We start from the raw sequence: 16,425 nt of genomic DNA on the forward strand, positions 1-16,425 counted from the left end.
TGCGTGTCTGTTGGCTCTGTTTTTGTAAGTATATGTGTATAGGGAATCTTTATCTGTTTTAATTTGGGCAACTTAAAATTAGATTACTGAGAGAGACCCAGCTTCCCCTCATCTCTCTCAAGATTTGACTAAGAGAGGCATCATATCTGGCTGCAAATTCTACCTTTGTTGGCTAAGATTTCAACCAGATACTCTAAGGAATTATCTGGAAGATTTTATCTTACGACCTTTCAAAATTCAAAATTCCCTCAAGAGAAGAGACATGGAGGAGTAGTTCCTAAAGATGCAGCCCATTCCAATGGAGAAAAATGCTGGCTTTAGTTTCACCACTAGGTTTACTTGCACTCAAAAATTCCCAATAAAATCCAGCTGGTTTAAATTTTGTCTGCAGACCTGAAACACTGCATATTTGGCTAAGGCTTCCTACTTTGCAGTAAATGCTTCACAGGGCTATAATCTGGAAATACTGAAGTGTACAAACTCCAACAGAAACAACAGGAGAACGGCTGTCTTCTACCTTCATTTTCTTCTAACTCTACTGTAAAGGCATAGGTGTTGTTAAGGGAGGGGAAAAAATCTTCCATTGAACATGAAATGTTGTATGAATCATCATTTGACTACCTTTGTTGTTTGCTCAAAGCCAAAACATAAAGATTAAAGAGTTGCCATTGATGAGTGAGACAATTCACATTTTGGCATTACTAGAGAAGAAAGGAGCATTTAAGATCATGGAGGGAAATAAAACAACAAAACAATACTGTTGCAATTTGAACAATAACAGCCTTCAGTACATGAAATCATAGTATTATCTTTTCCATTTTCCACCCTTATATTTTCATTGGCTTCATACAATCCTCTTGTTGCCTATAATTGGGGATAGGGTTAGTGCCAAAGCTGCATAAAACAAGCAGCCTTTCCTTTATACTTTCTTTGCATCGTGATTGTGTATGTGAAGTCATAAAAATCATTTATTATGAGCATGTGTATTCTTGGCTTAAAGAGCCAAGTATTCTTGTGACAACAATATAATAGCATCAGATGTATTGCCATAAAACACCATATGTGGGCACTTAATAGTTACTGCCCTGGCACCTACATGCTGGGATATCATCTTAAAGAGGGACTCTTTAGAAAAAAAGAATGTTTGGTACTTAGACAAATAAAGCTCCTTGGATGAGATAGGTGAGTAATGAGTAGACATTTGTGAAGAATCCATTGATGATGGCAACAGTTCGTCTTCCATTAGTATCCGATTTTCTCAACCCATCTGCTAGAGTTCTTTTCATGGGTTCAAGAAAATCCTTTACAACATTGCAAACATCAATAAATATCACATTTACAGCTAATAAGCTATAAAATGAGAACAACGTAATTTTCATTCTGTGCAAACATTACTCTTTGGACAGAATTTATTTAGGGTATGTTGTACAAATCATTAGTAAACAAATTAGTTCTCAAACCAGATAAAAGAATGTAGAATGGATGAAAGCCACTGCATGACACATGTGAGCCCTTGGTGGCGTTTCGAGCCTCTGTGACAGACACTGCTCCCCATTGTCTCTGTCCTTTCTTCTAGCAATGATTTCCCTTGGTTGCTGCTGAAGCTAGAGACTAAGCTTTCTCAAGCATCAATGCACTTCAAGTTTGCCATAACTCTGGGACTGATGTTCTACTTCTGCATTAGCACCTGAGTCAGGCGGCCAGACATTAACTGTAGACACATGCTAGTGTCTTTCAAAAAAACTCAGTTGCAAAGGAGGCCAGAGTCCACTAGTTCCTGAGTGCATGTCTGCTTTAGTTAGGAGTGAAGGCAATCTGAAACAAGAAAAGCCACATAACTCTGTTTGCAGAGTTTTCTCAGAGGGCGACTCATCTTAGTGATACACTGCTGTGCGTCACTGGGGTCTGTGTAGGAAGATGCTACTCTTGATGTTTTGAGTTTCCAGGCCAGACATGATTCAATCCCTGAATCTCTATTCACTAGCTCTTTCTAGTATAACAGACAGTCTAAAACTTACAATGGTATTTTGTTGAAAGAACATATGGTAGCTATTACATTGAAAATGTACACTAAGCATATGTCTACAACCCTAATAGCTACTTCCAACACTTCTACACAACTGCTTCGACTCAGTCAATTTCTTTCACTGTTCTTTGGCCCAAACTGCCATTCCAGCACCCCTACCCTAAAATGGAAATATTATTCCTTTTAATTGCTTTTGTTATTTTAATACTGCCAGGTAGCTGAAAGGGAACTTTTGAGGTGGTAACATCTCTTACTGATCCAAATATGTTTTTCTTCAGTTGGTAAAACTGGCTTAGCAGTTACCGTCATTATGTCTGGTTCTTCTCTACCAGCTTATTTTTAAAGGAGTTTTCGTAAGAAACATAACTCCCCAACCTCTCCCTCTTCCTGTTCTTCCCCCAGCTCCCCTCACTAATTAAGTATTTCATTTCCACTAGCCCACTATAATGTTGTTTATGATCTGATTTCTCTTTCTCTTTTTCATTTCCAAAATCATGAGTTTTCCCCTTTCTACCAATGGTCTACATCCTGACTGTATAGATATATGTTTTACATGTTTTTGTTTCATTATTTTAAAAATTTTATGTTAAGTTCAGGGATACATGTGCAGATTTGTTACACAGGTAGACTTATGTCATGGGGGTTTGTTATACAGATTATTTCATCACCCGGGTATTAAGCCTAGTACCCATTAGTTATTTTTCCTGATCCTCTCTCTCCTTTCACCCTCCACTCTTCAAAAGGCCCCAGCCAGCATGTGTTGTTCCCTCTATGTGTCTGACCATGTATTGAAAGGGTATAGAAAAGTATTTGAAATTATGAATGCCTAGTACTTATCTCTACTTTTCCCTTGCCCTATTAAATCAAAACGTACAGCAATAGAACCCAGAAATCTCTCATTGCTCCATAGGTAATACTAATGTGTAACCACTAGCAAAACATAATTTCTTAATTTAAAAAAAATAGCTCCTGTTGTATGTTTACCCTCTGCAAGTTACCTCACATGCCTTGCCTCATTTAATCCTCACAAAAAAACAGTAAATATTATTATCCTAAAATTTTCTAGGATAGAAAACTGGAGCACGAATGAGTCAGAAAAAAGAAGGAAAAACAAAAGTACAAATTTTAGAGCAAGGTCTTCAATCCATGATTGGAAGTCAAAGGCTGACCCCTTTCTACTATGCTACACTACTCCTCACTCCACTCTATTATCTATGTTTACTAGTATTTTTATTTCTAATTCTCATTATGTATTTGTGTGTATATGTAAAGTGACAAATCAGCTGGAAAATCCACATTTACAAAAGGTGCTAATACCTCATATGGTAATGCAGTACTGTAAGATGTTTATGAATAAAAGGAATGTGGCCCTGACTGACGTGGAATAATTTAAATCTCAGTAGAGATAATGATGTTGCATCCCATACTTACTTTTGAGAATATGGTGGACTTTAAAATAACACTGGTGCATAATAAATAAGGAGTGACTGTAATTAATGCATACCTCACTGCCTAATGTTTCCCAAAAGAGAAGGGAAAGCCTTCCTATTTCCAACGTGGGAATGTTCTTCAACGCTCTCCTGACCTTTCTCCAGTTTCCTCCTTTCTCACCTTTCTTTAAACCCCTTTCACTTTTTCTTCTCTTTGCACCTGCAAGTCTATTGACAGGTATGTGAGAGGAGAGAAAAGAAAAAGCTAGTATTTATTAAGCACCTACAATCTGTCAAAAATTTTCATTAGTGGTATATTATCACACCCCTGAATTAGCTTTTGCTATGTTATACACTAACATGCAATTGTCAAATTTCAGTGGCATACAAAAACAAAGATTGATTTCTAGGTCATGACACATGTAGGCAGCTGGGTTCTGCTTTCCATTTCTAGACTCAGGCTGAAGGCACAGTTGCCATTGGGAACATGCCATTTTTATTGAAAAGATAAAAACAAGCAACAAGATCACTCTTAAATATCTGCATGAATATAATACATGTCCTTTCTTTCTTACATTTTTGACAAATGCAAGTCAAGGTGAGCCCAATATCAGTGGAGTAGTAAATATTGACCTCCCATAGAAAGTAGTGCTCTAGGCCAGGTGTCATGGCTCACACCTGTAATCCCAGCACTTTGGGAGGCCAAGGCAGGTGGATCACGAGGTCAGCAGTTTGAGACCAGCCTGACCAACATGGTGAAACCCCGTCTCTCCTAAAAATACAAAAATCAGCCAGGCATGGTGGCAAGCGCCTGTAATCCCATCTACTCAGGAGGCTGAGGCAGGAGAATCACTTGAACCCGGGAGGCGGAGGTTGCAGTGAGCCAAGATCACGCCATTGCACTCCAGCCTCGGCGACAGAGCGAGACTCCATCTCACACACATACACACACACACACACACACACACAAAAGTAGTGGTCTAACTCACAGGGCATTGGATGGTGCATGCATATATTTTTACAGCAAAAGAGAAGTGAATCTTTATTAAAAAAATACAATCTATCGCAATACCCTTTTTATATAGGGGAAACATGAGGCTCAGAGGTTAAATTAACTGTCCAAGAGTAGTGCATCTAGTGGATGACTCATTTAAGATGGTAGTCAAGTTTTTTCTAATTCCACAGCCACTGTTCTTGGATTTGCATAGCCAGGTTGAAGAGAGGGGAGACAGACTTAGTTCTCTCTTCTATTATTTTTTCATCTTTGATTCCAAATATTTTCTAAAACATCATGTCACCTTAAGGTTCTAGGAATAATCTTTGATTTAATCCTCTTCATTTTTTTCATATTAAATAAAACTACATTATCTAATGCTTAATAATGATACAATTTTTTGAGCACTTAACTTGTGCCAAACACCATTTCAAACTGTCTTCACATACTGTTTTATTTAATTTTGAACCATAAGTTTTGTGGTAGGCATCATATCACTTTAAAGACAAAGGGCTACACATAGTGGCTCATCCATGTAATCCTAGAGCTTTGGGAGGCCAAGGTAAGAGGATTGCTTGAGGCCAGGAGTTTGAGGCCAGCCTGGGCAATAATAGTAAGGCCTTGTCTCTAGAAAAAATAAAAATTAGTAGGACATGATGACATGCCCCTGTAGTCCTAGCTACTCAGGAGGCTGAGACAGGAGGATTGCTTGAGCCCAGGAGTTCAAAGTTGCAGTGAAGTATGATTGTGTAACCTGGGCAACAAAGCAAGAACTTATCTCAATAAAAAAGGATAAAAACATTGAGGAAAAAATCTCAATAACTTGCCTAAAATGACTGACTGGGAGTGAAGTAGAGCTGGTTTTTAATCCATATCTGATGTTAACACTTGTGCTTCTATGCTCTGCACCATTCTGCTTTCTAATGAAAATCTCTGTTTTAAATATATCCTACACTTCTCTCTTCTCGACTCCAGCTTCTATTGCCTATGTTTAGTTTTTATCTTGTTAAGCCTAAATTTCCGCTGTTGCTTTCTAGTTAGATTTCACTCATGAAACCAACCTATATACCAAGACTAGACTAATTCTTAAACTCTGCCTTGATCACTTTTGTGTGCAGAAGACATTCATTGCTCTCCCTTCTTCTTACTTTCATCCTTCCCTCCTATAAACTCCTTCATCTGATTTCCAAAGACACCCAGACTGCAAATTATTCTTATTTCCCACTAGTCCTCAAAGTGTACCATTTATCTGGTTGTCCCTTATTGATTCAACCTTGCTTTATTTACATTTTTCCCCTTACTGGAAACTAGATCAAGAACTTTACGGGAGCAAGGTCATGCATCATTTTATGAATATCTCTCCATATTGATTGTCATTATGCTAGCTTTGAAGTAGGAAGTAATTACTTACGTAGGTAACCTTTACTTGGGTCCAAATATGGTGCTTATCATCACATTGTTCTGTGGACATTTACAGGTAACTAGGAATAAATGATCCATGAATTCATTTCTGGTTCTGCTGTAATGGGTCTCCTGAATAGACAGCAGATTCTAAATTCTCCATATCTTATGGGGACATGTTGGGAAATTGAAGAATGCCAGATTAACTGGCAGCAAAAGTGGGATTGATGTTGCATCACATCGCCCTCTCTAAGCAACAATAGGAGTAGCACTTGAAAGTTCAGGCATCTTTCAAACCTCAGGGTGAAAAGTTTGCTTGAACACATGGACAAATAAAGGGGAACAACACACATGGGGGCCTGCTAGAGGGTGGAGGGTGGGAGGAGGGAGAGGATTAAAAAAATAACTAATGGATACTAGGTTTAATACCTGGGCGATAAAATAATCTGTACAACAAACTTCCATGACACAAGTTCACCTATGTAACAAACCTACACATGTACCCTTGAACTTAAAAATTAAAAAAATAGAATAACATAATATAAAATAAATAACTGAAAAAGAAAAAACGAAAGAAAAATTTGCTTGGCTCCCAGAAAAACAGATGAAGAGAAATTGTGGTACCTAGCGTTTGTATATATATATGTGTCTAGTAGAGGTAAGGATTATAAATTAGTACTTACATTTATCAACACACAATGTTTTCAGTGTGGTGTTCTCTTGCCTTCCATTGACTAAGCAAAAATAAAGATCCTCAATGAACATCTTATGCCTGCACAAATTTTATAAATCCTTGCCATTTAATCACATATATCCATGTTTTCCAATTTGTTTTCTTGGATTCTAAAATATATCCCCTGGGGAAAGTAAATTTAGGTAATGTATGCCACTATATTATGTCAAAAAAAAACTGAAAATTACTTGCAACTAAAATGCGTATATTACATCTAACCCAAAATTTTCTAAAGTCATTTACTTATGGGATCTTTTGTTTGCCTAACCCATAAAAGTATTCTGTAGAACCAGTGTTTTATGGAACATAATTCTAAAAACTCTGCCTCTTCTAAAAAAAACGTTGAATTTACTGTGTCCCCTTGGAAATAGAGAATGACAGATGATTCTACTTGAGTAAAATGGCCTGAGAAAATCTTTCCCAGAAGGTGGTCTTTAGGCAGACACCTGAAGAAAGAGAAGGAGTCTGTTCTAGGAAGAGGCAATAGCAAGGGTTAAGTGCTCCAGCAGTAAAGAAAATGTTTAATGTGTTTGGCAAACTAAAAGGAAGTAAGAGAAAGAGGAAGGAAGGAAAAGAGGCAAGGAGGGAGGAAAGAAGCCTCTTGGTGGCTGGAATGAAATGGGCAAAGACGAGATTTAATATACCAAAGAGATTGCTAGGGTTTAGACCATGTGGGACTTTCTAGACATGACAGAGGCTTTAGGATTTCATTTAAGTTCAGTGAGAGGCTATTTAAAGATTTGAAGTAAGGGAAATAAATGATTTCATTTGGATGTTTAATAGATAGCCCTGATTGCTTTCCTTGTAGTCAGGCAGAAGTGAAAACAGGAAAAAAGTTGAGATTACTGGGGGTATTTATTGAAGCACCTATGCTGGAATATGATGATCACTTTAGCTAGTTCAGTGCAGTTTGCAATGAGGAAGAATAAAGATACCTATTTAGGTAAAATCAACAAGACAAACTGGCTAATGGGATATACGATTGAAAGAAGGGAAAAAATCTAGGATAATTTCCAGATTACCTGAATAATATAGATGGGCCATTTCATTTACTGAGATGAGAAACACAGTGAGAGAAGTAAGTATAGTAAGAGGAAACCTACATTTAGTTTAGAACTTGTTAAATATGAGATGGTTATAAGATATGCAAGCAAAAATATCAAGAAGGTAGCTTGAAATGAATCTGTAGTTTACTTAAAATCATTGGAAAACTGAGATCACTCAGTAAGATTATTAGGTTTCTTCTTACTAAAGGGGAGGGGCAGGACTGAATCTTATTAAAGGGAAGGGCCAGGACTGAACTCCAGCCTTTAGAAGTTGAAGACAGCAGAAGAAGCCAGTGAAGAAGAATATTTGAAATGACCAAGTAGGCCTTAGCTGATCTTGAAATAATAATTTCAGTGGAATAGTGAAGCAAAAACCTGTTTGGAAATGTTGTAAAGTGAAATGGGTTGAGGATCAGAGACAATTCTCAAGACAACTATTTCAAGACATTTGGCTATTGAAGGATAGTCAGAAAAGGTGGAAGGTAGTTGTCATATTGACAGTTTAATGCAGTAGTGTGGGATCTTTTCAAGATGGCTTGAAAATGTACTACTGAGAAAGGAGGGAGAACTAGAGGTAACAAAATGGTTCCTGAGCCGTCAGCTTTTAAGTGGTCTTTGGGTAATGACTGCAAAGACATCAAATCTGGTGTATTTTCACACCACATTCAACAATACTGAAAAATTACACGTGGATCACTTTTTTAAAAATCTCCACTGTCTATTAATAGTAAATACTCACTAAATACTTTTTGAAGAAAGATAGGAATGAGAGAAGGAGGAGAAGGAGGAAAGAAAGAAAAATGAGAAAAGGAGCCAAAAAGAAATCCCATATTTTATCCTTGTTTTCCCTTCTACTCTCACTACAATTGTGCATTCTTTCTGATGGAGGTTCCCCATTTCATAACTCAGTAACATATAAAACTTTCTGGATTGTCTCATCATTCGAAATGACTATGAACACTCTCCAAAAGAGTGTTCTCTGTCTTTTATTTTTTCCTAACTCTCCCCTGTTGTTTTCAATCAGCCTATGGAAAAAAAAAAAAATATATATATATATATATATATATATAAGCCAGCTAGGTAAAATTTTACACATTTTCCAAAGGGTAGCCATAGGTGAGTTATTCAATGTCAAATGAAGACATCAAAACCTGTCTGGACAATCAGTGGTAATGTAATTTATATATTTTTTCATTGAAAGTAATCCATACACTGAAACCTCCACATATGAAATATAAAGTCTTGAAATTTATAAATTATAGTACAAACTATTTTCATTATCTTTCATTTGTCTTATTTATTACAAACTTGCTTAGTGCTTGTGTAATATAATTCAAGGTAAAAATTACTGTTCAATTTTGTGAACTTATTTTTTTCCCATGAAACTCATTCTAGATACAGGCATTTTTCCCCCAAGCTGACTCTTCTAAATTATGCTTTAATTAAAATGAAATGAAGGTTTATAAATTTGCAGTTTGTGATATGTTAAATCTCTGTTTCAAATTATATCTCAAGTATTCTGACATTTACTTCTAAATCATTACTTTGTCTCTGATCGACCATAACTTTTACAATGCATTTACTGTTTCATGTGAATTATATAAGCAGAGTTTCAGTCCCCATGAACTCTCAACTACTGTTGCACAAGGATTTTGGAAAAAAAATAAAAAAGAAAAAAGAAACAGTAATGCTCACCTCTCCATAGCTCATTTGGGGAGAATATTACCTAAATTTGTTCCTAATGCAAGATTGAAATTAATCTTGATTTCCCATCAAATGTACAAGGATTTTACAATATAGTTCATAATCGTGTTTAATTTCTCCAGGGTACAAGTTAAGATAAACAAGTCACTGACAGTGTTTATCTATAAATAGAGCAGATGGTGTGGGACTGAGGTTAGTTATCAACTTTGCTGACTTTAATTTCATGGTTACAAAACGCTGTAAACCTCACTGTTTATAAAAGGCAGGGAAGCAACTCCAGTGGGCTTCAGTAGCCAAGAAACTCTCAGTAACATTAATCTTTCTAACTGATATTCGGTATCCTCCTAGGGTGCAATATTTCAGATTGTGGAGTGATTGCTAGACAAATTTAAATTTTCACTGGGATAATTAGCTAACATTTCTGTCACTGATCTATTATAACGTTGTTAATGAGTTCCATGTGAGAGAAATTTAGTAAATGAGATGATTCTTTCTAAACTCTGCTAGGTGAGTGTTTAACAATTAAGGCAGTTACATATCTAAAAAAAGCCTTTTTTCTTTCAAAATAATACTTTTTTCTTCTGCAAAGATGAACTGTAATACCCAACTAGACTAAATATACTTAGGGATAGAATTTCATAAGGAAAAACCATAGCATCATTTAAATAATTAATAATCATCTAAAGTATATTGTATATACTTAGGCCATGAATCTAGCTACAGCTTTCTTTTAAAAAGGCCATAGAACTTAAAAAGAAGTAAAACTATTGATTCTTCATATTCTGAATTGACTTAAATACACAATTTTATTGTGATCATTTATTTTGCTAAAGGTCTGTATGATCAATGTGATTAAAATTAATTTTTTTCAAGGACCCCTTATTAAAAAACAGTATTATTTAAAATTTCTCATTTTTCCCCTTTCAACTTTATAGTGAATACAAAAGTAATTTTACAATCACAAAAGTAAAAAATAATTCACAAGTTCTACCTCTATTACTTTTACATTCTTAAGTGGTTTATTTTGCATTCTAACAAGGGGGAAGCTTTTTTTTTTTTTTTTTTTTTTTTTCTGGAGTCAGAGTCTTGGCATTTTCACCCAGGCTGGAGTGTAGTGGCTTGATCACAGCTACTTCAATCTGGAATGCATGGGCTCAAGTGATCCTCACACCTCAGCCTCCAGAGAAGTTAGGACTACAGGTGTGCACCACCATGCCCAGCTAATCTTTAAACTTTTTAGAGATGGGGTCTTGCTATGTTGGCCAGGCTGGCTTCAAACTCCTGGGCTCAAGTGGTCTTCCCAACTTAGCCTTCCAAAGTGCTGGTTTTACAGGCATCAGCCACATTGGAGGTTTCTTAAATAGATGGTAACCCAATATGCAAGTTGGAGACTAAAACTATTTTAAAAAATGCCTTAACTGTATTTGAGTTCAGACCCCCTGAGAATGAGTTTTCTAATGACAAAATCCTCACTTTTCTAGTCTTGTATTGGGCTGCTGCTTTCTGACCCACTCTGGGAGGTTTACTACTGGTCTGAAACTCCAGTCTATCTCTCTACCGATTATTGTTAACACAGTGCTCAAATCTTGGCTCCCAATAAGCTGTCTTCTGAATAGCAGCAGCCCTGGGTGGAGAGATAACTGAATGGAACATTTGGTAATAAAGTCATGTACCTCGTAAGGACATTCTGGTCAACGACAGACAGACAGACTATACATCAGTGGTCCCATAAGATTATAATACCGTATTTTTTATAGTATCTTTTCTATGTTTATATGTTTAAATATGCAAATATTTACCATTGCATTAAAGTTGCCTATTTAGTACAACAGCACACACTGTGCATGTTTGTAACCTAAAAGCAAAGGCTATATTATATAGCCTAGGCATGTGGTAGGCTATACCACCCAGGTTGGTGTAAGTACACTCTATGATGTTCACACAAGCACAAAATCGACTAAGCATGCATTTTTCAGTGCATATCCCCATCATTAAGCAATGCGTGACTGTAGATTTTCTTATCTCCCTTCCTGCTCAGAGTCTGTTGTCACTAGTTTTCATCGGATGTAATATCCCATTGTTTGATACATACATTTTTGTAAACAACTGTCTACTCATAGTTAGTGTCAGGTCTCAAAAATGCATGAAGCATCTATAACAGAAGACAGCAACCTCTCTAAAACGGGAGCTTTATCTCATTTTTCTTATTGCCTCAAAACCAGCTTTAACCTTCATTACATAAATTGGTTACTAAACTATTGGTATGTATGACATTCATATTTGTGTCCAATTACTCAAAACTCGGAGTGATTTCACTTTAAAGTTATTGATAAAAATCACCTAAAAGAGATCTATCAGTTAATTTTAACAATTGCATCTTTCTGTTGTTAAAGTAGAAAAGCCAGAGAAAAGATTGTCCTCACAGGGAAAGATTTGTTTTTATGAACTGGTCACTCTAAAGCATGATTTCTAAAGTTGTGAGCTATTGGAAACTGGTGGGAATGTATTTCTCAGAAACATGGCCAAGAAGACTAGCGCCTCAGAATGGCCAGGAATAGCTCTGAAGGGAGGCAAAAATAGGTAACAGGAGAAACTGAAGGTTTAGCTAATAGAGAGAAAAAGAGAACAAGGGAAAAAAGCAAAACTAGGTATTCCAGTATCTGAGTGCAGAGGTACATTAAAATAATCACTTTTGTAAAGAAAGGATCTTTTTCAATATCCCAAAGATGGCCTAAAGTAATCATCTTTTATTTTTCTTGTCTGTATATAAGTTACAATGATTTATGTTATAAAATATAATCATTGTACTAATCTTGGTTTGCAAAAAATAAAACCTTATACACAGAAATTATCTGATTAAAAGGGGAAAAACAGGCTGTTAAAATTTAAGAAAATTGTTCCTAGTTTTATTCAAATCTATCAGATTAAAATAATGTAATGGAAATAAATTGCTGCCTTAAAAGATAAAGCAAATTGTAATCCATAAAATTAAAATAATGCATGATATGTAACTAATCTCATTTTTATGATTTTCTTTCAGATTATCCAACCCTGTCTAATGTCAAAGGCATGGCATTGTATACAAGAAAACATGCAAACAAAATCACTTTAACTGGATTTCATTCCCCCTTCAATGGTCAGTTAAAAATCAATCCTCTATAATATTTATATTATTTATTTCCTCTAAAAATCCAGTGACTATTTTTTCTTAATCTTTTTCTTTTTCTAGGAGAAGTAATCTATGCTGCCATGTGCATGACAGTCACCTGTGGAATCCTTCTGTTGGTTATGGTCAAGCTTAGGTAACTGAATATAAATTAGAAGGAAAGGTCTGAAAGGGAGTCACTTAGCTGTGTTAAAGCATGTTGCACAATGGCTGAGCTTACAAAGAGCCTGAGAATGAAAGCTTCTCTGTTAAGACATACTAAATCAAGTTTTATGTGGCATAGGTCCATGGAAACGTTACTTTCAGTCTTCCTACATAAGGAAAATGTGATCATAGGAGATTTTTTATGTTGCATTTTATAAGCACATATGCATTGTATGTTCCTTCCAATTAAACTCTTATCCATCTTTCCCCTTGGCTTCCCTACCAAATCCAAATTGAACTTTGCTGCATTTGTTATTCAAATCATTTGCATGATTGATAGGCTCACATAACTGACCTATTGTTTACTGCATACAGTTTGTATTTACGTGAAGATGTATTCTTCACTCTAATTTCTTATATGCTAATACATTTTATTCATTTTTAATAGGCAATTATTGAAAAAGACATTTCATAAAGCCTCACAGAGTGCCCCTAGAAAGACATTACCATTGCCTGACATTAATTTATTCTCCAAATCTTGGCTTCTTTTATTGCTGGAATGTAGTAATGCTCCAGCAGGCATGTGAGACATTGAGATGAGATATACATCAACCTCTAGATTTCTAAACGTCTAGTGTTTAAAATTTTTCCACTTATTTAGCATTTACAACTATACATAAAATAGTGTAGACTTGCCTTTAATTAAAAAAAACTCATATTTAAACATCAATCGTGTTCATTCGCTTATTCTTTATACATATGGGTACATGTCTGTAAAATTTGAGTAGCATAAATGTTAATGAAGAAATATACATAAGTGTGTATACAGCCATATATACATGTAAGTACACACACAAACTATATCAGTAAGATTGGGCCTTCAGAGGAACAGAAGTATTCACTGGAGATTTACCTTATGACATCTGACACCTAGAAAGATTAATTCAGTCAACTATACAATACATATAAACATATCTTGCTCCTCCAGAGATCTCAGACTTAAAAAGGCCTTGACAATTAGGCAAATAAAAGACTGGCATGAGAAGGTGTATGGTGATACCAAGGGGTCAGGTACATACGGACATCCTAATTTATTTATTTTTAAATGCAATGCCAGCTAAACAAAATGTATCCACTGTTTGGACCCAACCCCTCTAAGCATTTAATTTGTTGTTAACTAAAATCAGTGCCAAAACACACTGCTTTTCTCCAAGGCCTTAAAAGTTACATTTGTATGAGAAGACATTCCATGGGTTCTAAAATATGGGTTGAAAGCCAAATAATTAGAGTCCTTTGCTAAGAGGGAAAAATAGCATTTGGAATTTATTAAAGTTTACTTTATTTGGTTTTAAGTACTTGAGAACACTGTTTAGTTATTGTTCCTGCCTAGACATTCCATGACAAACATTGTTACAAAAAAATATGGACAGTTTTCTGGCCCAGCAAAAACATCTTACTTTAATGGTTCTTAATCTTTACTTCTTAACTACATACAGAATGTATAAAATTTACACCTGTTCCATGATCCCACTGGTTTTTAGATATTACTGTTTTGCTACAGATACAAGATATAGACTACTCATAATTTCCTATGTATTTGCTGTAACATCATCTTTTTTCTCACCTGCATAGAAGGCATATCCCTTTTTTGGATGGCAGTGGGGGTGTTATTATTATGGACAAATGTTTTGAATTTATTCTAATGTGTATTTTAAAGCAAATTATTCATACTATTAAATATATTTGTATTTAGTTACAAATTATTTTCATATAATTTAAAATTTATCATAATGTGTAATTGGAAAACTCCAGGTCCAGGATAAAAGAGACAAAATTTAAAGCCATCATAAAAAGAACAAATTGAAACAAAAGCATCATTGGCAACAAAACCTGTGTTGCCCCACACCTGGAGATAAATAATGCTCCCTAAAGAAAGAAGAATGGTTGCTATTTCAGACATTGTTCACTCACCTGATGGTCAAGCCCAACCCATGTGAATACCTGTCTTCTGTAAGGAATAAGATAGTTGCATTTGTTTCATGTTATGCTATATTCAAATAGCCCAGAGCCTTCAAAGAATTTTGCAGAGAAACAACTAAAAATTTAAATATTTGCAAAAAGAAAGGACTTTTTAAAAAATGATTACTTGGACATCATAGTTAAAGGTGTGATGCTCCCTAGAAAGACAATATGATATTTTACTATTGGGACTTTACATTCTGGAACTTGATTATTTTTTTCCTCCAGGTGCAGACTGCAGCAAAAATGCAAACACACACAAGCACATTTGTGAAATCCTTAAAATGGCATGTTGTTAACTTTTACTTTTATTTTATACAGAACTTCCAGAATATCAAGTAAAGCAAGAGATCCTTCACCGATCCAAATACCTGGAGAACTCTGATTCATTAGGAGTCATGGACCCATAACAATCACTCTTTTCTCTGCTTTTCTTCTTTCCTCTTTTCTTCTCTCCTCTCCTCTCCTCTCCTCTCCTCTCTTCTCCTCTCCTCCCCTCCCCTCTCTGTTTCTTTTTCTTTTCCTTTTCTTTTTTGTGGCGGAGTTTTGCTCTTGTTGCCCAGGCTGCAGTACAATGGCTCAATCTCGGTTCACTGCAACCTCTGCCTCCAAGGTTCAAGTGATTTTCCTGCCTCAGCCTCCCGAGTAGCTGGGATTACAGGTACCCGCCACCACGCCCAGCTAATTTTTTTGTATTTTTAGTAGAGATGGGGTTTTGCCAAATTGGCCAGGGTGGTCTCAAACTCCTGACCTCAGGTGATCCACCCGCCTCGGCCTCCCGAAGTGCTGGGATTACAGGCGTGAGCAACCATGTCAAGACAAGAATCACTTTCTTTAAAGCAAATCCTACAGCTGGTCAACACACTATTCCATCTGTCATCGAGAAAGAAAATGTTAAAATAGACTTAAAAATATTGCTTTGTTACATACAATAATATGGCATGATGATGTTTTTTTTTCTTAATACTCAAGAAAAAATATATGGTGGTATCTTTTACAACACTGGAACAGAAATAAAGTTTCCCTTGAAGGCAAAAAGTGTTATCCCAAGTCACATTTTGCATAATTTGCTTTATGATGAATATAAACACATATCATATTAATTATTTGCATCATAATATGACATAGTTAGCAGGTTTTCTGATCAATTACGTAAGTTCCCATTAACTTGCCAAAAAAAGTTAATATATATATTCAGTGTCTGTGTTATTGGTATATTTTCGACCATTTTGAAATCAGTCATTAACGTATTAGCATTGACTTTAAGTTCCTATATATATTTGATTAAATGAAAGCCTTAAAAAATTGGAAGTGACATGTTTGAATTTTGTAATTTGAATACTATTGAATTTTACTTTTTGACCTTGATATCTTCATTTTATTCCCATAAAATGTAAAACAACTACACTGGCTGAAAGAAAGTCAATATGCGCTTCAATAATCATAGATTTTTGTGAATTAAATCTTTCTAGGCTAATTATGAGGAATTTCTGCAATAATAAAGTAACATCATAATTGTTACTTTTTATAATATTCCTATACTGTGACTTTTGGCCTGGTTTGACATCAGAGTATAATTGTGATTAGAAAATTGAAGAAAATATGTTTATTAGTTAGAATTTTAATACATATTTGCTTTTCAACCACCTGCAATTACACTAGTACCTATTACTCAGAATAACCATGAGGTTGTATTATCTATAGTGGCACAGAGGCACAAATATTCAATAACCTGAGGATATCATACTAACAGTGGCATATT

At 35.4% G+C, this 16,425-nt stretch overlaps 1 protein-coding gene across 1 annotated transcript in view; it reads left to right on the plus strand.

Annotated features, from left to right (window-relative positions):
• GFRAL (GDNF family receptor alpha like) overlaps window positions 1–15,696 on the plus strand; it is a 68,654-nt gene extending 52,958 nt beyond the window's left edge. Inside the window, exons 7-9 of the mRNA XM_003828933.5 lie at window positions 12,375–12,470; window positions 12,564–12,636; window positions 14,985–15,696. Coding sequence (XP_003828981.3) covers window positions 12,375–12,470; window positions 12,564–12,636; window positions 14,985–15,048 — 233 coding nt within the window. The 3' untranslated portion in view covers window positions 15,049–15,696. The remainder of the gene's footprint in view (window positions 1–12,374; window positions 12,471–12,563; window positions 12,637–14,984) is intronic.
• The last annotated feature ends 729 nt before the right edge of the window (window positions 15,697–16,425 follow it).

This window comes from Pan paniscus, chromosome 5 (assembly GCF_029289425.2).
Source record: "Pan paniscus chromosome 5, NHGRI_mPanPan1-v2.0_pri, whole genome shotgun sequence".
Taxonomy (NCBI): domain Eukaryota; kingdom Metazoa; phylum Chordata; class Mammalia; order Primates; family Hominidae; genus Pan; species Pan paniscus.